The sequence below is a fragment of the Dryas octopetala genome, chromosome 3 (assembly GCF_963921425.1).
Source record: "Dryas octopetala chromosome 3, drDryOcto1.1, whole genome shotgun sequence".
Classification (NCBI taxonomy): Eukaryota; Viridiplantae; Streptophyta; class Magnoliopsida; order Rosales; family Rosaceae; genus Dryas; species Dryas octopetala.
The window spans coordinates 9,141,134-9,165,294 of record NC_141368.1 but is presented as its reverse complement, the minus strand read 5'-3'; the positions used below and the strand labels follow the sequence as shown (position 1 = coordinate 9,165,294).

The 24,161-nt window shown below is 37.0% G+C and overlaps 4 protein-coding genes and 1 pseudogene across 6 annotated transcripts; 2 read left to right on the top strand and 3 right to left on the bottom strand.

The window, feature by feature from the left end:
• Window positions 1-1,654: 1,654 nt before the first annotated feature.
• On the bottom strand, window positions 1,655-3,551 carry LOC147290564 (receptor-like kinase). Its single transcript, XM_086238785.1, has one exon. The coding sequence runs from the start codon at window positions 3,408-3,410 to the stop codon at window positions 2,004-2,006; it is 1,407 nt and encodes a 468-aa protein (XP_086094911.1). The 5' UTR covers window positions 3,411-3,551; the 3' UTR covers window positions 1,655-2,003.
• Window positions 3,552-5,330: 1,779 nt separating this feature from the next.
• LOC147290563 (uncharacterized) lies at window positions 5,331-7,944 on the bottom strand. The gene is made up of 3 exons (XM_086234801.1): window positions 7,126-7,944; window positions 5,668-6,210; window positions 5,331-5,435 (listed from the first exon to the last, which is right to left on the bottom strand). Exons 1-3 carry the CDS (start codon window positions 7,942-7,944, stop codon window positions 5,331-5,333), a joined length of 1,467 nt encoding a protein of 488 aa, XP_086090927.1.
• A 3,315-nt stretch (window positions 7,945-11,259) lies between these two features.
• LOC147290562 (Mechanosensitive ion channel protein) lies at window positions 11,260-15,172 on the top strand. Of its 3 annotated transcripts, none has more exons than XM_086237172.1 (7): window positions 11,260-11,347; window positions 11,781-12,692; window positions 12,801-13,078; window positions 13,418-13,518; window positions 14,217-14,324; window positions 14,668-14,889; window positions 14,968-15,172. In XM_086237172.1, the coding sequence occupies exons 2-7, from the start codon at window positions 11,887-11,889 to the stop codon at window positions 15,076-15,078; spliced, it is 1,626 nt and encodes a 541-aa protein (XP_086093298.1). In that variant the 5' UTR covers window positions 11,260-11,347; window positions 11,781-11,886; the 3' UTR covers window positions 15,079-15,172. The 3 variants fall into 3 exon arrangements, with proteins under 3 accessions (XP_086093298.1, XP_086093297.1, XP_086093299.1); XM_086237171.1 differs by having other exon boundaries at window positions 11,270-11,374; XM_086237173.1 differs by lacking the exon at window positions 14,968-15,172 and having other exon boundaries at window positions 11,270-11,374; window positions 14,598-14,889.
• A 467-nt stretch (window positions 15,173-15,639) lies between these two features.
• LOC147290561 (mechanosensitive ion channel protein 1, mitochondrial-like) lies at window positions 15,640-20,429 on the top strand. The gene is made up of 6 exons (XM_086235816.1): window positions 15,640-15,665; window positions 17,493-17,714; window positions 17,857-17,915; window positions 19,347-19,447; window positions 20,022-20,234; window positions 20,316-20,429. Exons 1-6 carry the CDS (start codon window positions 15,640-15,642, stop codon window positions 20,427-20,429), a joined length of 735 nt encoding a protein of 244 aa, XP_086091942.1.
• A 551-nt stretch (window positions 20,430-20,980) lies between these two features.
• LOC147290560 (putative UDP-rhamnose:rhamnosyltransferase 1 pseudogene) lies at window positions 20,981-22,588 on the bottom strand (annotated as a pseudogene).
• Between the last annotated feature and the right edge of the window lie 1,573 nt (window positions 22,589-24,161).

The window sequence follows — 24,161 nt, the reverse complement described above, 5'->3', positions numbered from 1 at the left end:
TTCAAAGGCTGATGTGTGAGGAACGCGTGTAAACTCCAAAGGGAAACTCTGGTAACTTTCTGTTGCGAGGATGCATCTTCAAAATGGAAAATTAAATCTCATACATAGAGGAACATTTAATATAAAAAATGCATGAGCGGCCAAAAAAAATATAAGAAATGCATGATCAAAACACAAAAAAAAAATTTTAAGACCTTGTAAGTTGTAACCACTGCCGGCTCAAGCATAAGCATAAGCATAAGCATAAGGCGAGCAAGGCCTCTCCCTAGGGCCTCAAGTTGAGGAAGGCCTCGTATTAAAAGTATTTAACACATTATTAAAAAAAAAAAATCTTTAAATATTTATAATTAGCCAATTAGGCCTCATAATTTAGAAAGAGGCTTTCCACTTTATTGTTTAATGTTTAGATGTGAGATTCCTCATTATTTGTTAGTGAGACTTTTGATTTTTTTTATTTTATTCCCTTAAGCATGAAATAAAGCATGAATAGATGAATTAATTACTTTATGAATGCTCAGGACAAAAAAAATTGCTTCATGAATTGTTTTCAGGGACATCTCACATTTGTTTCATTTGTGCATTGTGATCTGTCTTTTTTTTTTTTTTTTCCTTTTCTCTCATTCTCTATAATATCTCTCGTCTAAAACTAAAAGAAGCAGGCCTACAGGTTGATTTTTTGCTTGAAGAGCTAGTTCATCTATGCGACAAGTGTAGACTAGCAAAGCCATTACTTCAAAGTTTAAAATCAAGTTTTATTGTTCTTGAATATTGTATCTCATACTTTAGCTTTTGTTTCTTATTAGTAATATTAATTATGTCTAGTAGGAAATTTAAATCTGGTTATGAAAAGAAAAATGTTTGAGTCCTCATATTTGAGGACCAATCTTGTCCTCATAACCAATTAAATGAGCTTTACTATGAGAGAGAAAAGAGAGTTGGGATGCTGGACCCCATTATGGGCTTATTTAATTAGTCATAAGAACAATGTTAGTTCTCAAACATAAGGATCCAAACATTGCTCATATGAAAAACTTAAGAAAAAAAGGCTTCCTAAGTCCTACCTTAAGATTTAAAAAAAAAAAAAAAATTTTTGAATAATATATTTGGAAAGCCTCTGTGTAATTTTGTCTTAAACCTCACTTTCCATTGAGCCGTCACTGCTTGTAAATTTAACTGTAGATTTAGCAACGTGTTGAGTTTTCGTATATTTGTATCGTGTTATTCTAAACATAAATCCGACTGTTAATTTATTGTGTCAAACATACATATACTCAAAATTAACATGTGTTATAAACTCTATTCATACTGTGTTATTGTGTCGTATATAATTTTGATAGGCCTTTTAAAATAATATATATTGATTACTAAACGGAGGAGTAATCTCCATTTGATTTCAAGCAACAAGGATGAAGAAGACTATCCCCAATCGCTAGTTTAACATGAATACAAGATACACAGATGGAGACTCAAAATCTCAAATGAGACGTACAGAAAACCAACCACATCCACTGATCTAAGAAAGTCTTACAAGTAACGACTGCTGCATAAGTCATTGGAAATACCTTATTAACAATTAAACAAAATCATCTAGTACAGGAATACCAAAATTAAGAATCAGAGAACTGCAGAAAGTTATTGCAGTAAGAATGGAAGGTACGGCAAGCTATCAAATTGAACAATGCCTATTAAGCGTGAAACTTATACAACTTAGACTGCTGCATAATGGGAAATTCTCTCTTGCCAAACAATCTAGCATGCTACGTTGCTAAACTTGAATCAAAACTGTTGATTAGCGTGTGATCTTAATTCACAACCTAACAAAATAACATAATAAACCTCTGGCAAGTGATCCCCTCTCACTGCATAATTACATGTAATATTTTATACACTTCATACTGGTCATACAACCTATAGAATAACAATACAACACTCTGTTTAAGGACTCAAACTCAAAGTTACAAAACAACAGCTGGTATTTCATTGACCCCTAAATGCTGCTCGATTTAATTAACTGATGGCTGAGTATTGCCATGCTTGACATCAACTTCTGAAACATATGTAGGCAGTCTTGACCATGCCACAAAGTCCTTCCCAACCTTCCTCCTGCGCAGAGCCATGGATATGCTTAGCAGCAAACAGGCAGCAGCAATCAAAGGAACCAAGAAACTAACATGTCCTCTTGGCCAGCTCTTCAAAACCCACCCTGCACAATGCTCACCATCAAGACTCCCCATTGAGTTATTCAACTTCATGATCTCAATACCATTCAAGATGCCATCAATGGCATACGGTTCACTCATATTCGACGGTCCTACACTCACAGTCAAACGACCTGAATCTGCTCCATCGACCACAAAATCTGCATAGAATGGAGAGGCCAACATGTAATTTGCAGCCTTGGATAAATCCAAATCCTTATATGCCAAATTCCCATTGACATAAACATTGAAATACAGCAATCCGATCGAAATGCTAGCAATATCACAAAAATGCATCCGAACCAGATACTTGTATCCTCCAATGGCAGGAAACATCCATGTCATTTTGATATTGGGAATCGAAGCATTCGTACTAGGAATCACTCGGGCCGTGTTATACACATTATCAGGACCAACTTCCCGGCTAGCCCCTCCATCCTGATACTTAATCCGACCGCCAAAATACTTTCTCTTTGACCCGAAACTCGTCACCAAATAACCATCCTCAGGAATCCAAGTCCTCCATAGAGTATCATTAAAGGGTGTCACTTTAAGACCTCCCACATTGACCCTATACACAACCTCAAGCGCTTGCTTGGTCAACCCATCAAAGTCCTCAACTTTCTCACCATTCACAAACATTGCCGTATCGGCAACAAGGTCCTTAGGCGCAGAAATAACTTCAATAGCATTCACGAAAGCAAAGTGTGATTTTTTAGCAGGAATGAAATCAATTACAATCTTTCCAGGACTGACCCAGATCAAGTACTCCTTAACAACAGGGTTTAATATACCCCCAACTCTAAAGTTTGTCAAAACCACAAACCCATTAACCAGGACATGAAATTGAGCGTTATTCCAATCGAAATTCAAAGAATTGAGGCTCTGGAAATGGAGACGTACCATGTGGGTCCCTTGGTCTCGGATCTGGAACTCGTACTTGGAGGGCCGCATGAAAACCCTAACCGTGTTGTAAATTGGGGGCAAATTGGGAGATGGGATTTCATTCCGGAGCCAAAGGGACCGAGTCGAGGACGAGGATGCGGACGAGTCGGCGACGAATCGGCGATTGTCGACGGTAGAGTCCACGGTGGAGCCGCAGTCGACGAGGTAGTTGTCGACAGGAGAGAAGGAGGAGATAGAGAGCGCGGAGAGGGTAGAGAGAGAGAGGAGAGAGAGAAAGAGTGCGAGTTTCGTGTACGGAAGCTCCATGAGAGAGCGATGGAGAAGGTCTGAGAATTCGGGGATGGTGGGAAAGACAAGAGACTGGAGGTTCGGGTTTAGGGTGGGAAAGTCCGAGTAGTTGGCGGGACCCACGCGCTCGGGACTGATTGGCTGGACCGCTGGGTTGAGTTGCAAACTTGCAAATGAATGAATCGATAGATTTTTTAGTGGAACAGCGGTGTGGTATATTTTGGGTTAGTCGTACAACGCGTATGGTACGATCGGGTGTTACGAGGCTGTGTATGGTCAAACCATGTGTAGGGTGCAACCGTGCAACCTCTAATGAAAATAATTAGGGGTGTGCAAAATCGGCCGGACCAAACCTCCAAAAACTGGTTTTGGTTTGATTTGGTCAATGAAAAAGTAAAAAAATCAAATCAATCCGAACCAAATCGTTCCTACTAGTTTGGTAGCGGTTTGAAATTTCTACAAATCCATAAAATTGAACCGTTTATTATATTTTGTTAATATTTTTTATATGTGGCATAGTTTGTTTGCTTGATTTATATTGTTATATTGATATTATTCATGTTTTATTGTTTTGAATACTTTAGTGAAATTATTTCAAATTTAATAATTAATTATTTGATTATTGTTAGTTGAATTTAAAGTTTGTTGTTTTACACAAAAACCGCTTAACCAAACCGGTTATAAGTGGTCTGGTTTACAAATTATTTTAGTGTTAAACTTGACCAAACCAATCGTTAAAGTTTATTAATTTGGTTTCCAATTTGATGTCCAAACCGTATCTAACCGGACCGCGTCCACCCCTAAATGATATGCTGACATATGTACATATATGTTAAGTAAAATTTACAATTTTTTTTTTTAAATAAACAATACACATAACGTTGTAACATTAAGTGGTCATACCACTCAAGTGGTTTGACCGCCTTATTCAAGAATTTCTCAAAATTTACTTAAATTAATAATACATGTAAGCATACGAATAGAGCTTGCATCATACACATGGTACAACTGCCCCAATAAAAAAATCTCACATAAAATTTATAGGTTTTTAAAATAACATGACACATAGCATTATAACACCTAGAGAGACGTCTATCATACACGATATAGAAATAACGCGCCACTTGTATCATACCATTACCATGTGACAATTTTTTATGGACATCATACCCATTTAGGGGTTTTTTTTTTTTAAATGAAACATACCCATTTAATTTAAAACTTAATGAATAACTGATGGAAGAACTTATTATTCTTCCTAAAAGTTTTTGTACAGCTAATCTCTACAATTGGATGATTCAAATGGTTTATTTTTGGTATTTTTCAAGAATTATTAAAAGATAAATTCAAACAAGTGAGATCATGCAAATAGAATTGACGTATTTAGTAAAAGTATAATTTTAAATTTTGGTATGTGAAAAGAATCACTGCCATACTTTATTCAGACGTTATTTTTAAATGACAAAAATGGCTTCCACCTACAAGAATTTAATACATTTTCGATCTCCAGAATGATCACAATCCAAATCTGTTGTTTATTTTCATTTCAGATGACATAACCTACAACAACTTACCATTCACAACAAAAAAATCAATATTTGCATAAAATATTTTGGCATCTGCGATCGTGACAGCTTAGTTGACTCAAGAAATATTGGAGAATAAGTTGCAGCATGCATAATAAACAAAACAAATTAAATTGTATATATTAATTTACTATATGAGTATCAGAAAAGTCTTTGGATTCTCAATATATATTCATTCTCTTTCTTTGTTTACTTTAATTAAATTCTCTAACCTCATAAAAAAAAAAAAAACTAAATTCTCTAAACAACATCCAATATTTGAATACAATGGATATATGTATGGTAATTTTTTGAAAAAAAAAAAGGAAAAAACAATTTTTGTTGTTTTGGAAAGGCTCTTCCATGTACTTTGTCACACTCCCATCACTTCATCTTCATGGCATACTCCTACATCAATGACCATGGTGTCTTTCTTCTTGGTATTTGGCAAGATTCTGCAACAGCTTCTCCTTGGAGACTGTTCAAATTACAAGCAAATATCTTCCTCAGTAATGGGTGCACGTGAGTATGACATGCAAAGAACTCGAAAAAAAAAAATAACAATAATGTAAAGATCATCAAAATAAAAGAAACACTAACACATCATTTAGTAAAAAAAAATCTAATAAAAATACGTAAAAAAAAAAAAGACTATAATGTAGCGCGAAAGACTTGACTTACGTTAAAGAAAAACTAATATTATTAATTACCTTGTCCCATAAATACGGGTCAGGTGTTTTATAGACATGCACTCTATGAATTTGAGAGGGATTCGCCATCTTCCAACTGCAATCCCGGTTTGAGTCCCGATATTGGACATACTCAGTAGCCGTCCGATTCGTTTTTGCATTGTATAGAGCATTCGACAAGTAATACACAAATGGTTTTTGACACCTGTTCTTGCTGACGGGGCGAGTGTTGAATGCATGTCCAGCGTAGTCAGCTTGCCTGTACCAATTCATGAAGGTCCTAGCTGGCAGTTCCATTTCTCGGGGCAGAACTATGCCCCGAACTATTTGAACCGCATACCCCCATGAAATGGATATGGTCCATAACTGGGTCCTGTCGTAGCAAATGGATTGTTGGGCCAGTCCTGCGGAGTCGATCTTCATTGGGGCCTTGAACCTCTGCAGGGCTTGGACCCGGTCCATTTTGGGGAATATGGGCTCGACCAGATCCAGGTGGTGGAGTGAGACTAGGGGTGCGATTGGATGGGCTGCCAGAAGGCCCAACAAGCTCCCATATACATCAAACTGATTAAATTCCACAAATTAAAATAAATGTTAAGGATAATGAAGTTAAGTGTTAACTAACACATGTTATAGTCCAATTACCAACTGATAATTATGTGAACACTTGTACAAATCTAAGATAGGGTTTTGATAAGGATCCCAACTAACAGATAATCTCTTAGACTAAATGCAATAATTGTTGGGGAAGTTTGATACATATTAGATCTTAGCACCAACAAAAAAAAAAGGTTTTTGTGTTTGAATTTCATTGACATAAATAGGCTGAAACAAACTCTAGGATAAGTGGACATAATGCTAAGACGGCAATCCAAAAATAAACTAACAATGAATGCAACAATCAATTACTGAGAAGCCTTATAAACTAATAAAAGGACAAAAAGAAATATGAAACTGCTGATTTTACAATAAATTTTTGGATTTTCTTTAAAAAGAAACAGCAATTATGGCATTTATATACTAATCTATCCACAAGAACGTTGGATCCTCTCCTTTTCATCAAATCTCTTCCGTTCAAATTCATTTAAACAAAACTTAAATTTTGATTTTTCTTATTTGAATTCATGATTGTGTGGTGGAACTTTGAATTGAATTCTTTTTTTTTTTTTTTTTTTTAAAAGGAATACAATTTTATTTTAGAACATTAAACTTTCTACCCTTGAAACAATTTGTTTTAATAAAAATAATTGATCAGATTCTCTGTTGTTTCTATCGGGGATTTAAACTTAAGACTTCTCTACATTAGATTTAACAGGTTAAGATTTGAATTTTAAAAAAGTAGAAAAAAGATGTAGAAGAAAAAAAAAAAAAACAGAGGATACTCCATGAACAAGACTGACTATGATTTTCCTTTACTTTCCTTCTCTGTTTTCTCAGCAACCAACCAAAAACACACACACACACAACCCACACACTAACCTGGTGAAACCCTTTTTCCTTAGTGAGAGGGACACCAAGCTCAGCCATACAAGCCTGAAGTCTATCATCCGAGCCATACAAACCAGGGTACCTCTGTATGCACCTGTCCTGCATCTTCTCCAAAGCCACAGCCAAAGGGTAGCTTATGGCAATCCCACCTCCCCCATAAGCCATGTTATACGAAAAATGTATGTTCTGCAAATGACTCTCTGAATTTCCCCCAATGTAGTAGAACTGGTTGTGGTCATATTTCTGCAAGACCCTGACCAAGTTCTCTGCCACAAAGAATGTGTCATCGTCACCCATCACAAACCACCTCACATTCTCCAAGCCAAGCCTGAGAGTTTCGGAAACTATCCGTGATATGCGAATGGCGGACCTGTGGCCTTCTGGGCTGGTGTACTTGAAATTGGAGGTGTAACTGGAGAGCTTTAGTGGTGGGAGGAGGTGGTCTTCTTTGGGGTCTGTTTTGACAAGGTGGTCTAGCCAGACAATGCCTCTCATTTGGTCTGGTCTCCACCATAACTTGATGTAGTTCTTTCTGTGGGGCCAGAGTTTGGCTGAGGCTGCAATGCCAAAGACTATGTGGGAGATGTTGGTTTTGGGGTTTGCGGTTGATGGGGTTGGCTCAGATTGGGGTATGGAGAGTTGGGAATATTGGAGATGGGTGGTGAGAGATTGTTGGGTACAAAAATAAGGGTACACAAATTTGAGAGAGTATATGTAGCTGAAAGAGATCAAGAGGAGGAAACATATTGTTACCTTTGTGGAGGTCCAAGTTGAATAGAGGCTTTCTGGGTCTTTTGGGTTGTTTTTCATGGTGTTTGGTTGCCAAGAAAACAAGGGAGAAAGAGAGAATGGAGAAGTCACATAGTTTGATCAGTTTGATTTCTAACTTGTTAGAATGGAGGACTCCAAACCCAAGTTAGAGTTGGACAATCCTTCTCTAATAGAACTAGCAGATGGAGCCAGTTTGGTTTGGTCTATCTTGTAAAGAAATTCAAAGACTACTAAAACACTGATGATTTGATTTCTATCTACACTGTGATTACTACAACTTAAAATTGTTTTTTGACGTTTACATTTATTTTTTGTGCTATGAGTTTTATTGGTCAAAGAGTCCCCTCGCTTTCATGGTTCTGGCTTCTCTGTTTTACAGGTAATAAATTTCAAGTATTTCTAGAACTTATCTCGATACTAAGATAATAATTATCTGTTGTCAATTTTGATGAGATTAAATTCGAAAGATATTATAAGTTTTAATAGAAATGAATTTATTATAAGTTATAACATGTTATAATTACCAATTAAGTTAAGTAACAAAAAAAATTACCAATTAAGTTGTATAGCATAATTGCCTCATCTTGAGTTAAAGTCAGTTATTGTATCACAACATGATTAATAAATAAGTGTTAATATCAAGTTACTTGATACAATTAATTAAAAAAAATCAAGTTAATATTTACTTGTATTTGACATAAATCCGAAATAACAGACTCAATATTCATCCTTTTATTGTAGGATACACTTAAGATTCTGCTTTTGTAACTTTTTGGTCTTTTACTCATTAATTTGTTCTTGATTCCTTTGCTTGAAGAAAAGAGATATATAGCCAATTTGCCGATGTAAATGTAACTGGTTTTTATATATTGACATGGAGGCTTATGCCGCTATACAATAAAGGAATAGCTCATAATTTAAGAACACATGGATGAAGAACACTGCAAATATATGATATAATCATGTCAAACAAGAAAAGTATATATATCTAATATTGCAATTTTGGATTGAGCATAAGAGCGAACTTGCTATATTATGCATTTATGCTTGCTTATATGGTGAGGTCATTTTCATTGCTTGCTGTGCTATCCAGGGCAGGATGGGATTATCATACAGCAATTTTTGTTCTTATAGCTAGAGATTGGATATCTTTAGGGAATTGGTAGGATTTGGCAAGTATATATGTCAACTTCAAAGTCTTCAATGGTGGTTTGAGCACTTTGCTAAACATGCATGCATATATACAAGAACAAATTTTGGAGTATGGGAAATGCTTACAGTTACAGATATTAATCTATATCGATTAAAGAGTAATACTAGAGATATGTTTATTTTCAAATCTCAATTGATGTGACCACATTTTTTCACAGTATGGCTCCTACAATGAATATCTATATATGCTATTACAAATACAAATGTTTCTTTCCATTATTTACTATTTTTGTGCTATAATATGGACCACGGTAATCTAAGTCAATTATTTTTAGGGAAATTTAGAGTTCAGTTTATTTTATGAGTTTTTCTTATACTAAGACTGGTAGTGCTTGAGAATTGTAATCAAGTCTTTTTATTTTTTTTTCTTTGACAACTTTATGTTAGGTTTTAACTCCATCTAAAAATTATTTTTCTAAAGGACCCAAACCTAATTATCTTTTATCTTTATTTCCATCATTTACTATTTTTATTCGTTTTTTTCATACATTAACTTTCAGTACATACATTGCATGCAATAATTATGAAACCTCTTAGAAGTTGCATTTTAGTGGTAGTTGAGAGAAACCTCTCTGAAACCCTAACATGGTAGACTCTATAATTGCTGAATTGCATTGACATCTTTATCAGCATCTCCAAATATATATATTTTTTAAGAAAAAAATTTAAACGATAAACTAGATTTACAGGTGCAAATATGTAGATCCAAGATCTACATCTAAAAAATCAAAATAAAAAAAACAATAAACAAATTAGAAACAACTACAAATCAACAAAATGAAAATCAAAAGCTAAAACCAAAATCAACTGCAAATCAATATAATAATTAAGTGTCTTTATAGTTAACATTATTAATTGTCTAGTAGTAGGAAGTAATTAATTAAGTCTATGCTTCAGTTATAAGTTATAACTATGGCCCTAAACATCGACCCATTGCAATTTGAGAGAATTTCAATGAACCAAAACTTTGGTACATTTGGATGAAGTAGTTTGAAACCACTAAGGAATTCACAAATGATGAAATTAAAAATGACATAATTTAAAATTCTAGAATTTGTAAATTCTTTTGTTTGGATAAATGTAATTATAATGGAATTTAAATACGAAATTTATAGTAGTTTTATAAAAGAGTGATGGTGATGGTGACAACAATAAAAATGATGCTTGTGGTGAGTTGACGATGGTAATAGGGTTGATGGCCCACGGGCGGTGGGAGAAATGGTGGTGGCAAAAATTGGGGTATTGGAGGTGGCGGCAACAGCGACATTGCGGTGGTGGTGGCAACAGTGACGGCGATGGTGGTGGTGATGGCACTGGTGATGGAGGTGGCGGCGGCAGTGTCAGTGTCGGTGGTGGTGGTAGTGGCGGTGTCAGTGGTGGTGACGGTGGTGGCGGCGGAGGTGGTGGCAGCGGGCGGTGGTGGTGGTGGTGACGGTGGCGGCGGTGGTAGTGGTGGCGGCAGAGGTGGTGGTGGCGATGGTGGTGGTGGCGACGGTGGTGGTGACGGCGGAGGTGGTGTCGGTGGTGATGGTGGCGGCAGCGGTGGCGGTGGCAGTAGCGGTGGCAATGGTGGTGGTGGTGGTAGCGGCGGCATGGTGGTAGTGGTGGTGGTATTGTAATTAATTGACAAGGTGATAGATGGACACGACTTTTTTTTTTTTTTTTTTATAAAAATTGAAATTTTGAAAATGACACCAATTTAGATGAAATTTAAAATTGGAATTTACAACCTTCAAATTTCAAGTTTTTTTTCATATAGAATTTTGTAAATTCTATATTTATGGACCTAAACAAGAAAATTAGAGCATATAATTTTTTAAATGCTGAGTTTTGTTTAAATTCCAAGTTTTTTTCTCCATCCAAACACACCAAAATAAATGGTTTGACAAAAAATAAAAATAAATGGTGGTTAATCGAAAAGTTTATAAGTTAGGTTAGGTAGACCACTTATTTAGTTATATTCTGAAGAGTTCTTAACACTATTTTGCCTTTCTAAAAAACAAATCATTTTTTGGCGTATTTTTTCTTCTCCGTTTGATGATCATACTAATAGGCCAAGTCAAAACCATCCAACGAGCAGCAAACAATCCTTATGCACACTTTTGTTTTTGGTCAAATGCACACGTACTTGCTTTAGAAATGCTTCTCTTTCATACATTGTCAGAATTTCTCTTCGCTCATCTTAAGCAAAGAAGCTCTTCTACTCTTCTGGGTCTCTCAGAATTCTCAGGTGAACCCCCCAAATCAACCATACCAGGTTGGTAACTCTATTAGTCCCACTAATTTGAGTTCTGTTTGGTTGCCCAGGAAACGACTGTAAAGAAACAGAAAGTTTACAAATAGAAATTTAGCTTTCCTTTTTTTTTTTTTTTTTTAAGAAGGTACCACCACTAGTATATGTTTTATTTGAGCTAGAACTTATGATTATTGATCCATTTCTTCGCTTTGTTTCTGTATTCCTCAATTTTCTCAGCTCACCATCCAAAGATTCCAAACATGGGTCTTGGGTTTATGAATAATGTATTGTCAGCATTGTTATAGCTTTAGTTCATGTGTTCGTACCTATATTTCATTATACTGTCATTGGGTATTTGGTTGTTGGTTATTGCGTTTTGTATTTATAGTCACTAGTAATGATTTGCTCTTCCCCCCAAAATTTGCAGATTTAAGATACCATGAACAAGTTATTGGTTTCAATCAGGTTCTCTTAAGCTTGTAGAAATTGACCAATGTCTTTATAGAATCGTCTGGAATACTAAGTTTTCTCTAATGGGTGGAGTTAGGCTTTCCATAATGAAATCACTTTGCAAGTCTACCAGTTGCTCTATGAACCCGCAGTTGTTTCAGTCATACAGTTCTTGTGTGAAATTTGTGAACAACTCTGATCTACTTCACTTAAGACCATCATATGCATTTGTGAATTGCATTTACCATACGAAGGAAACACAATCCCATCAAACTTTTGGAAACAATCATTTTCGTGCACTGGGATCTGAATCACTTGTTAATTTCCGATGTCACAGAACCAAACCCATTTCAGCATTTTCACCCACATTATCAAATACAGACATTAGGTGTGCTATTCCTCTTATTTCGATAAGTCCAATTTTGAATTGCCGTTCATACTCATCATCTTTCGGTAGCAATGCTGATAAAGCTGGGCAGCCAGGAGTCCCAGCTGCTACCAGTGGCAGTGAAGTGGATGTTGTTGGAAGTGATTTGTTTGATAAGGTTAAGGGTGTCTGGAAGAGTGCAGCTGATGCGGTAACTTATACTGGGCAAAAGGCTAAAGAAGCCTCTGTGGAACTGTCCCCTTATGTTCAAAAGTTGCTGGATTCCTATCCACATCTTAGCAATGTTGTTGTTCCTGTTGGTTATACTTTGGCAGGTACTATATTTGCCTGGCTGGTGATGCCTAGGCTTTTCAGGAGATTTCACAAGTATGCAACTCAAGGGCGCACAGCTTTACTATCTGGAAGCCCATCTGTGGTGCAAGTTCCATACGAGAAAAGTTTTTGGGGTGCTTTGGAGGATCCAGTGCGATATCTAGTTACTTTCATGGCAATGTCACAAATGTTAGTGGTTCCTAGTTCAGCATATGCTTTTTAATCATATTTTTTATTTGCATATATGCATTTTTGTTTTCCACTGTGTTAAACGACTAAGATGGCTTTGATTTGCAGTGGCATGATGGTAGCACCCACCACTATAGCTTCTCAATACCTTGCACCGGCATGGAGAGGTGCAGTTATCCTTTCGTTTGTGTGGTTTCTCAATCGGTGGAAGACAAATGTGTTCGCTCGTGCATTAGCGACTCAAAGTTTTCCCGGTCTTGATCGGGACATGTTGCTGACTATAGACAAAATTTCATCTGTTGGACTTTTTGTGATTGGGATAATGGCTTTAGCTGAGGCATGTGGAGTGGCTGTGCAATCTATTCTGACTGTTGGTGGCATAGGAGGTGAGGATCAGCTTCTAATTGCTTACTATTTTTCATCTCTATTCTTGACAGTTAGAAGAGTTTGCAAGTACAATTTTGAATTTGCTTTTTTGACAATACTTATTTTGTTATAATACGTAAAGCTTGTTATCGTTTTCTTCAAATTAAACCTGAAGGTTGTATGACTGTATCTCTTGGTTTTAGGTCATATTGTTATATGTATCACCCATATTGAAATTCCTTTTTTTGGTTTCTCTTTTGGGATTCACCCGTTAGTCAATTATAGCCGTTTAATGTTAACCATAAGATGAAACCCATCTTATTAAGACCTGACTTTTTCTTCCTTGCATTTCTATTCAGGAGTTGCTACTGCTTTTGCTGCCAGAGATGTCCTTGGAAATGTGCTAAGCGGTTTGTCTATGCAGTTTTCAAAGCCCTTTTCAATTGGAGATACAATAAAAGTATGCTATCATGCATTCATGCTATGTATTCTTTGGTGCATTTTAGTTAATTAATCCCATTTATTCTTTTAAATGGGAAAAGTTGTTTCTTATGCTTAGGTTTCCTGTGATTCTAGTGAGGCAACATGCCGTGAGTGTAGTCATTTTTTCCCATTTGCAGCACTATAATGAGTATAAGGAAAGATTCAGGTTATAGACTGAATTACCATGTGTGCTTAAGTTACATCAATTGACATTACCCAAATTAGAGTTCCATAGTAAAATTTTCTTTATTATCGACTGTTGCATAATTGTCAAATCTTTTGTTAAATCCAAGTATTGCGCATCTTTCAGTCAGCCCTTGGTTGGCCGCAATTTACAAAGATCTCAACATAAGATTGAATACTTTTATACTTATTTCTGAATGTTCAGTCATTTAAGATAGGAAGATCTAATATATCTCAGATTGCAGTTCAACCCATTAACTTTATTGTTTATGTCATTACTTACTTTGCAGATGTATATATAATTAGCAGTCTAGCATACTCATAGTCTTGTTTATATAAGTAATAGATCTGTCATTGATTGGATAGACATTATTCTTTCTGTGAATTTGTTTTGAATCCATGTTCAGGTAATTCTGTGATATCTAATATGTACCTACTTGCTGTTTTTGATACTTCTTACTCTCATGGTGCTAAAAAATTTACTTATGTCAGGCTGGATCTATAGAAGGACAAGTGGTGGAAATGGGATTTACTACCACTTCGTTACTCAATGCCGAGAAGTTTCCAGTCATAGTTCCGAATTCACTATTTTCTAGTCAGGTGGGTGCTTTTCTAATTCTTTCTTTCACTTCTTTCCTTTGTTGCTTCTGGCTTCCGCAACTTCACATGTGCTGTAGTAAGCAACACTTACACATGGACACCCATTATACTCAAAACCATCAATCATATTAAAATCACCTAAGCTCAACATACAAGTATGAACCTGGGTCTGTTTTAACGTGAGGATATTGCTTTGACTTGTTTAGATATACTACATCATCAAAGTGTGTTTTACTACAATACATCTAAGAATGTTTCATGCAAAGTGTGTAGGTAATTGTGAACAAGTCACAAGAATATTTTACTACAATACATCTAAGAAGGCTTCATACAAAATTTGTAGGTAATTGTGAACAAGTCACGTGCCCAATGGCGTGCCATCATCAACAAAATTCCCCTGCAAATCAATGATTTGGATAAGGTTCCCCAGATATCAAATGACATAAAGGGCATGCTAAGGTCACACTCGAAGGTGTTCTTGGGAATGGAGGCTCCTTACTGTTTCCTGTCTCGTTTAGAATCTTCACACGTAGAATTGACTCTTGGATGCAACCTCAAAAATATGGTAATCCCTGCTCCCTCAAATATTCATATCGTAATAATTACTTTAGTGCCTGCTTTAATATTCATTTTGTGATTGTAGAGAAAAGATGAGTTATACTCTACAGAAGAAGATATTCTTCTTCGGTCGGTCCAGATAATCAAGGAGCATGGTGCTAAGTTGGGCAGCTCCTTCAATATGACCACTCCATAGTCTTCTAAATCATATGTTGGAACTCTGCATTTTGGTATCTCTGTAAAGATATGTTTCCCGATTGCTAGTCCTAAAGAGAACTTTTTGATGGACATGAGTCGCTACACAGTACACACCACAGTAGTTGGTCATGGTTTCGTTTATGTTGCCAAAAGAACCCCAAATGGGATCCATTGTGAAATATTCATTTTGTTATGAAACTGATGAAAAATAAAGAGGGAATATGGAGTGAATACAAGAGAGAGAAAAGGGGAATTCAAGTGTGTTCATTCCTTTCAATAAGGTGCCTATTCTCTTGTATTCTCTCCATATTCCCTCTTTATTTTTCATTAATCAAAAACATTATTCAACAAAACAATAAGCCAACAAGCATGAGTACTGCAAGCTCGTTAGTTAATATGAAGGATATATACATCTAGTATATAAACTAATAATACACCAGTCGGTATATAATAAACCCATTGGCGTGAGACATCTAAAACTACTCCTGTGGAATTATTGAAATCCATTGGATCAAACAAATATTAATTGATAGGAGCATAAAGGCATTATTAAACAATCATGGCAGGAATAGATATATTGAACCAGTAAGCTTTAGCAACAAGCTTTAAAAAGAGAGTATATGAAATATTGAAATCATAAAAAGCTTGCAAAGAGAGTATATGAAATCGTTAGAGCCAAAAGATGAGATTGACACCAAGCATATATTATATCGAAATAAGCAAAGAGATTAATGAATATATCTCAATTCCAAGCCATGATGCAAATATGCCTACCTTTGCTTTACTTACTCTGTTACTCAATTATTGCTACCGATTGGTATATACATGTTGATTGGTATATACATGTTCTGATCAACATTGCATAAAGGATCATAAATTAGTTTGATGAAAAAATAACTAAGATATACCTAATAGGTTACTCATCGCAACTGTGATTTGACCAACGCTTAGATCAGTAATTTATCTAGCCTCGCACTCAAGAACAAGTTAAGAAAAAAAAAAAAAAAAACAAACGAACTACAACAATGATTAAATAAAATCATGCAGTCAATCAAAAATATGATATGATAATTGAAACAGAGCAAAATTAAGGTATATATATAGAGCAAATTACAATTTAGTATCTTAACTTTACATGTTATTTCAATTTAGTACCTCAACTTTAAAAACTTACAAAAAAGTATCTCAATTTTCATTTTGTGTCAAAATAGTACTTCGTTAGTTTTTTTGTCAAATAAACCGTTATCTGCTAACATGGCAGGAGTATTTTCATCTTTTTCTCTAAATTTTAAAAATAATAATATTTTTACAAAATTTTGAATAAAAAAATTTCTTAAAATAATTAAAACCTTTAAAAAAATTGGGGGAAGATCAGGGGGATGGTCGGGGGTTTGGGTAAGGGGTGAGGGGGCTGGGTTGGGGTTCGGGTTGGGGTTGGGTAAGGGGGGTGAGGGGGGGAGGGGCGACGAGACTGGGGGTGGTCGGGCAGGGAGAGGAGGGAGGATGGCTGGGGGCGGGCTGGGTGAGGGCGGGGAGGGGAGGGAATGGGGCTGGGTGGGGGCGGGGAGGGGTGTGCGACGGGGGTTGGGGCTGGGGGGTGCAACGGGGCTGGGGCTGGGGGGAGGGGTGCAACGGGGGCTGGGGGTGCGACGGCGCTGGGGCTGGGGGTAGGGGGTGCGACGGGGTTGGGGCTGGGGGAGGGGGTGCGACGAGACTAGGGTGGGGGGGAGGGCAGGGGGGTAAGGCAAGGAGGGGGGCGGGCTGGGGAGGGGAGGGGAGTGGAGAGGGATGAGGGTGGTTCTGCGTGGGGTATGGGTGGGGAAGGAGGAGGGGGAAATGTTTTTTTAAGTTTATGAAATTTTTTTATTTTAAAAAAATTTTGTATTTAAAAGTTTTTAAAAATATTATTATTTTTTAAATTTAAGGAAAAAGACGAAAATACCCATGCCACGTCAACAAATAACGGTTTATTTGATAGAAAAACTAACGGAGGTATTATTTTGACACAAAATGAAAGTTGAGGTACTTTTTTGCAAGTTTTCAAAATTATGGTACTAAATTGAAACAACATATAAAATTGAGGTACTAAATTGTAATTTACTTATATATATATATATATTTAGGATCAAGCACAAACAATACCAACAACAAAAGCAGCCTATAGTAGTCGGGTGTAATGTGGAATTGATGAAAAATAAAGAGGAAGTATGGAGAGAATACAAGAGAGAGTAAAGGGAGAATTCAAGTGTGTTGATTCCTTTCAATAAGGTGCCTATATTATATATAGGCAAATTGGATGCTTGGAAGCCACTCCAATTACTTGGAGTCCACTCCAAGATGATTACTTAGGGCTATTTCTTAAGCTCCAAGTAACCTATTTTACACGTGAATGATCTTTACTAAATAAATTAGGTACATCAAATTTCATGTCATTAGGGCACATAATAATAAAGGCAGTGGCAGTGAGGTGGATGTTGTTGGAAGTGATTTGTTTGATAAGGTTAAGGGTGTCTGGCAGAGTGCAGCTGATGCGGCAACTTATACTGGGCAAAAGGCTAAAGAAGCCTCTGTTGAACTATCCCCTTATGTATTTGCCTGGCTGGTGATGCCTAGGCTTTTCAGAAGATTTCACAAGTAAGCAACTCACAAATGTTGTACTTTCATGGCATTGTCACAAATGTTGGTGGTTCCTAGTTCAGCATATGCTTTTTAATCATATATGCATTTTTGTTTTCCACTGTGTTAATTAAACGACTAAGATGGCTTTGATTTGCAGTGGCATGATGGTAGCACCGACCACTATAGCTTCTCAATACCTTGCACCGGCATGGAGAGGTGCAGTTATCCTTTCGTTTGTGTGGTTTCTCAATCGGTGAAAGACAAATGTGTTTGCTCGTGCATTCGCGACTCAAAGTTTTCCCGGTCTTGATCGGGACATGTTGCTGACTATAGACAAAACTAGTTGTTGAGCATCACCTTCTTCAGAAGATGCCATGTGTCCATGCATGTAACTAACTATGAGTTTCTTTTTAGGCCCATTAAGTTTAATTACTAAATTTTAATAACTTTTTAATTTAGATATTAAAATTAAATAATATTTTAAATTAGGTACTAGTTAAAAAGTTAAACAAAATAATAAAATAAAAAGTATTAGAATTTACAAATATTACATCACATGCCACTATAATAAAAAAATAAAAATAATATTACATTAATTTATACTATATTGTATTAAAATAAAATAAAATCAATCTAGTCACAACTTAACTGTGACTGTCGTGGTAAATTGAAAGAGACAACTCACACAACTATACTATGTATTATTTTAAGTAAAAGTATTGTTTTGACCTCTATTTATAATATATTGTAGTATAATTTCTCTAAAAGAAATTCAATTAAGTCACAACTTAATTGTGACTGTTTCACAACTTAGATGTGACTGTCTCACAACGTAGATGTGACTGTCTCACAATTTAGATGTGACTGTCTCACAACTTAGATGTGACTGTCGTTCAGTCACAACAAAATTTGAAGTTATGAGTGTCGTACAGTCACAACTAAATGTGAAGTGGAGACTACATTATCAAATTTTCAAAATAATATAAAAACCTCAATAGCAATTTTGTTAAGACCTTATAAATTTTAACTAACATCTATCATATATGGGCCAAAAGACAAAAATGTCAAATGAAAAAGGCTCAAATCAAAGGGGTCAACATGTTTGTGACCTAATCTAAAAAATTACATTTAAATTTGGTAGTTCAATTGAAATATTATATGGTCTTTATGTTATACCCAAGGTGTTAAATTTCAAAATTTTAGGCGAAATTTCGCCGAAAATTTCGATTTTTAGGGGTATGGAAATTTTATACCTATATTAAATATATTTCAAAATATTTCGCCAAAATTTCAAAAATTTTTCGAAATTCTCAAAATTTCGGCGAAATTTTCGGAGAAAAGTCAAAGTTTGAAGTTGGATCTGACCGGCCACGTGTCGACCCATGATTGGTTGTTAAGTCCATGTGGATTTATCCACAAACAGTTACAATACGTAAAGCTTGTTATCTTTTTCTTCAAATTAAACCTGAAGGTTGTATCTCTTGGTTTTAGGTCATATTGTTATATGTATCACCCATATTGAAATTCCTTTATTTGGTTTCTCTTTTGGGATTCACCCGTTAGTCATATATAGCCGTTTAACGTTAACCATAAGATGAAACCCATCTTATTAAGACCTGACTTTTTCTTCCTTGCACTACTATGCAGGAGTTGCTACTGCTTTTGCTGCCAGAGAAGTCCTTGGAAATGTGCTAAGCGGATTGTCTATGCAGTTTTCAAAGCCCTTTTCAATTGGAGATGCAATAAAAGTATGTTATCATGCATTCATGCTCTCCTTCCTTGGCAGATGTATATATGATGAGTAGTCAAGCATTATCGATCAGAGTCTCATTTATATAAGTAATAGATCTGTCATTGATTGGATAGACATATTATACTTTCTGTGTATTTGTTGTGACTCCATTTTCAGGTAATTTTGTGATGCCTAACATATTATTTCCTTGCTGTTTTTGATACTTATTTTCCTCATGGTGCTGAAAAAATTATTTTAGGCTGATTCTATAAAAGGAAAAGTGGTGGAAATTGGACTTACTACCACTACGTTAATTAATGCCGAGAGGTTCCCAGTCCTTGTTTTGAATTCACACGTACATTTCTAGTCGGGTGGGTGCTTTCTAATTCTCTCTCACTCCTTTCCTTTGTTGCTTCTTCAATTCAACATGTGCGGTAGTTAGCAACACTAACACATGCGCACGCATTATACTCAAGATCATCAATCATGTTAAAATCACCCAAGTTTGACATACAAGTATCATATCAACCCGGGAATGTTTTACTACTGTACATCTCAGAAAGTTTTATTTAAATTAAATATGTAGCTAGGTGATTGTGAACAAGTCATGGCATGGCATCATGACCCAAATTCCCCTGCAAATCAATGATTTGGATAAGGTACCTCAGATATCAAATGACATAGAGGACATGCTAATGTCACACTCGAAGGTGTTCATGGGAAAGGAAGTCCCTTACTGTTTCCTGTCTCGTTTAGAAACTTCATTTGCAGAATTGACTCTTGGATGCAACCTCAAACTCATGGTAATAATCCTTGCTCCCTCTAATATTCATATCATAACAATTACTTTAGTGCCTGCTTTAATATTCATTTTGTGATTGTAGAGCAAGGATGAGTTATACTCTATAGAAGAAGATATTCTTCTGCGGTCGGTCCAGATAATCAAGGAGTGTGGTACTAAGTTGGGCACCTCCTTCCATGTTATGACCAATCCATAGTCTCCCAAATCATATGTTGGAACTATGCATTTTTGTATCCCTGTAAAGATTTGTTTGCCGACTACTGGTCATTCCAGAGAAAAGTCTTTTTATGAATATGAGTCTCACTACACAGTATACACCACACTAGTTTTTCCTGGTTTTGTTTGTGCTGACAAGAGAACCCAAAATAGGATCCGTTGTGAAATATTTATAGGTGCATGGCATCTGTTTTTGTTACGTGTTAAGATGTTGAGGATTCTGAAATTTTGGAATCCTTTTCAAATTCTGCACAGTTTTGAAAAATTTTCAAAGATTTCCATAACAGTTCTTCTGTATCTCTTTCCTCTTTTTCATTTAGAAAAACAGAAAACAAAAAAAAATTATTATGATCATAATAGAACACTTTGTTTTTGTTAGTTCTGTTCTATCCTATGTGATCAAACCAAACATCAGCAATCAAGCCAGCCCACCACAAAGTCTAACACTTTCTGACCAACCCATTCAAGAAAATCGAGGATGTGATCGAGATACCCCCAATTATTATTTCACATAGTCATGATTCATGAACACACAAGAAAGAGAATTAACATCACTTTTTTAGACAGATTTTAGAACATATGAAGCAGCAAAATACTTGAATAGTAATAACCCAAATTCTAGCATATATGAGCATGAACTTATTCACTTCTATAATGCTCTGAAAGGAATTTGGGTAACACTCTAGGTTATTGATTAGCTACTAGATAATCTAATAGGGTGATCTAGGATGACCTTTTCGTAACATTATTCTTGAGATAATGGACAAATGCACCAATGTAGTGATCTTGGTGCAGTTTCTCATCTCCAAAAACTGCGGCAGCTCTCCTTGCGTTGGTCCTCAGTTGCTCTCCTTCCTCTGCCACCATTGCATGTCTCAGTGATTTGGCTACCTCATCTTTACTAAACGACCCATCTTCCCTGCGTTTCACCTCAACAGCCAGACCCTTCTCCACCAAAAGCCTTGCATTCAGAGGTTGATCAATAATGAATGGCAACACAACAAGGCAATGCCCAAACTGCAGAGTTTCAATCACAGAACCCCATCCAGAGTGAAACAGAGATCCCCCAATTGAAGGGTGTCCCAAAATCTCCAACTGGGGCACCCATCCCATCCAAACAAGTCCTCTGTCTGATGTCCTCTTAACAAAACCAAGAGGAAGAGCATCAGCATCAGCATCAGCCCAACTGGGTTTTCTGAGTGCCCAAAGAAAGGGCAGTTGTGATAGCTCCAGCCCATGAGCTATCTCATAAACTTGCTCTTTGCTCAGCTTACACTCACTCCCAAATCCCACAAACACAACTGACCTGGGTTTCTGTTTATCAAGCCACTCAAAGATCACACTATCCCCTGCTCCATCATCAGTAGTGATTTCCCTTTTTGCCCCTGAAGGAGGAAGCAAACCTGTGGGAATCACAGGCTTCCCAGTACTGTTCTTGTACACCTCCAAGTACTCACCTTCAACCTCATTGCAGGTACGAATGGCTAATACTTGAGTTGCAGATAGAATCTTGGCAATCCTTGCAGCATCACTTATGCCACTACCATTTGCTCCAAAAAAGCCTGCATGCACATGAACAGCCTCATACTCTCTGTAGGCCACCAGTGATGGAAAAGTAACCCACTGTGGTGGCGATGTCAGGCTTTCCAGTGATGGTAGACCGGAGATATGTTCGGGTGAACCCATCGAGACATTGGTAGCAGCAGAGAAAGGAGAGAAGAAGACAAGTGGAACGCCATACTCTCTGGCAATGTCGACCACCCAATGAGCAGCAAAATCAACTATGATCCAATCAGGCAGTTGATCAGCAATGAATTGCTTGATGGGGTGTTGTAGCAGATCATATGCAATCTTCAGGTCATCAATTTTTTCAAAAGGCAAGTCCACAGTGGCCTCAGCGCCTTCTGGCAAGAGCCGATCAGCATCCAAAGCTGCAGGCAATGGAAAGGACACTAGATGTATAAAAGATTGCAAATGAGGTGATGAGAGTTTGGGGAGCCTTTGGATGTTTTTTGGGGTGGATATGAAGGAGACATGAACCTTGGCTTTTGCCAAGGCTATGGAGAGTTGAAAAAAAGGTATGATATGGCCAAAGGCAGACCATGGAAGCATCACTACATGAAGATCATCTTTTGCCATTTTTTATGTTCTGCTGGAATGGACTTAATTTGCTGCAATCTATGATTGTAATAAAATGTTAAAGGAAAGAAATTGGTCAACTGTTGTAATTACCTCAATCTTAGTAATTAACTAAGATTACGGTAATTACAGCTATTGTGATTTACATATTTAGAATAGAACCTTCATTCTCATTTTGTATAAATCTTGTACATTACAATGATCTCAATGCATCAATACAATATACAGTTTTTTACATTCTTTCATGGTATCAGAGCACCAACATAGGTGACTCTGTCCAGCACGTCTTCCGCTACCAAAAACAAATACACAAACAACCAACCTACACAGATCATCAACATGGGTGATGAAAAAACATCCGGATCTGAAATCAACGCATCTGATCCACTTACCCTACACCATTCCGACTCACCCGGCCTGATTCTGGTTTCCAAACCTCTCGAAGGCCATGACTATGGTCAATGGAGTCGCTCGATGCGAATTGCCTTGAGCGCTAAAAACAAACTGGGATTCATTGACGGGACTATCAAAACCCCAGCAACAACTGATGCCAAATTCTCCATTTGGCAGAGATGCAACGATATGGTGCTATCCTGGATTTTGCACTCACTACATCCCGACATCGCAAGCAGTGTGCTTTACTGCACCAGCGCATCCATGGTGTGGAATGATCTTAAAGATCGGTTCTCACAAAGCAACGACTCCCGGATTTACCAAATCCGTCAAGAAATTGCCGAACATCGACAAGGCCATCTCTCGGTTTCAGAGTATTACACCAAACTCAAGGCCTTATGGGATGAATTGGATTCATATCATGAACCCATCATCTGCACTTGCGAAGGTTCCACAACACGTGCTTCCAGAGAAGAGAAGGAGAGAGTCATGCAATTTCTAATGGGTCTGAACGAACCTTATTCAACTGTGCGTGGGTCAATTCTGATGATGTCGCCGATCCCCGACACACGTCGTGTCCATGGCTTGATCCTTCAACACGAAAGGCAGCTGGACGTGGCAAATCGACAGATTGGATCCCATGCCATGCAAATCATACGTTCTGCGAACACCAAGGGCGGCACCAACCCAGGCAACACAGCAGCAGCGGCGAAATCCTCAGGTGCCGGGGACGGAAAACACAGCTCCAACTTCAGGAAGTCTCTGAAATGTTCTTATTGTGATGGAGACACCCACACAATTGACAAATGTTTTTTTCTTAATGGATTTCCTGTGGGCCACAAACTCCATGGGAAGAATGTCAAGCCCAAAAACAAACGGGCTGCTTACACTGTCGAAAAGGATCCACCCCCAGGGCCCCACGTCACATCCAATGACAGTCCCACTTTCACTACCGAAGAATACAACCAACTGATTGCTCTTTTACACAATCGACCTGGTAATCCTCATTTTGCAAATGCAACAGGTATTGTTACATCCACCTGCAATCTTTCACAGCATGACCCACATTCACATTTCTATTGGATCATGGACAGTGGAGCATCAGATCATGTTTCATGTTTTGCACCTACACACAACACAATCCATACTCAACATGATTTTGTTGGTTTACCTAATGGAG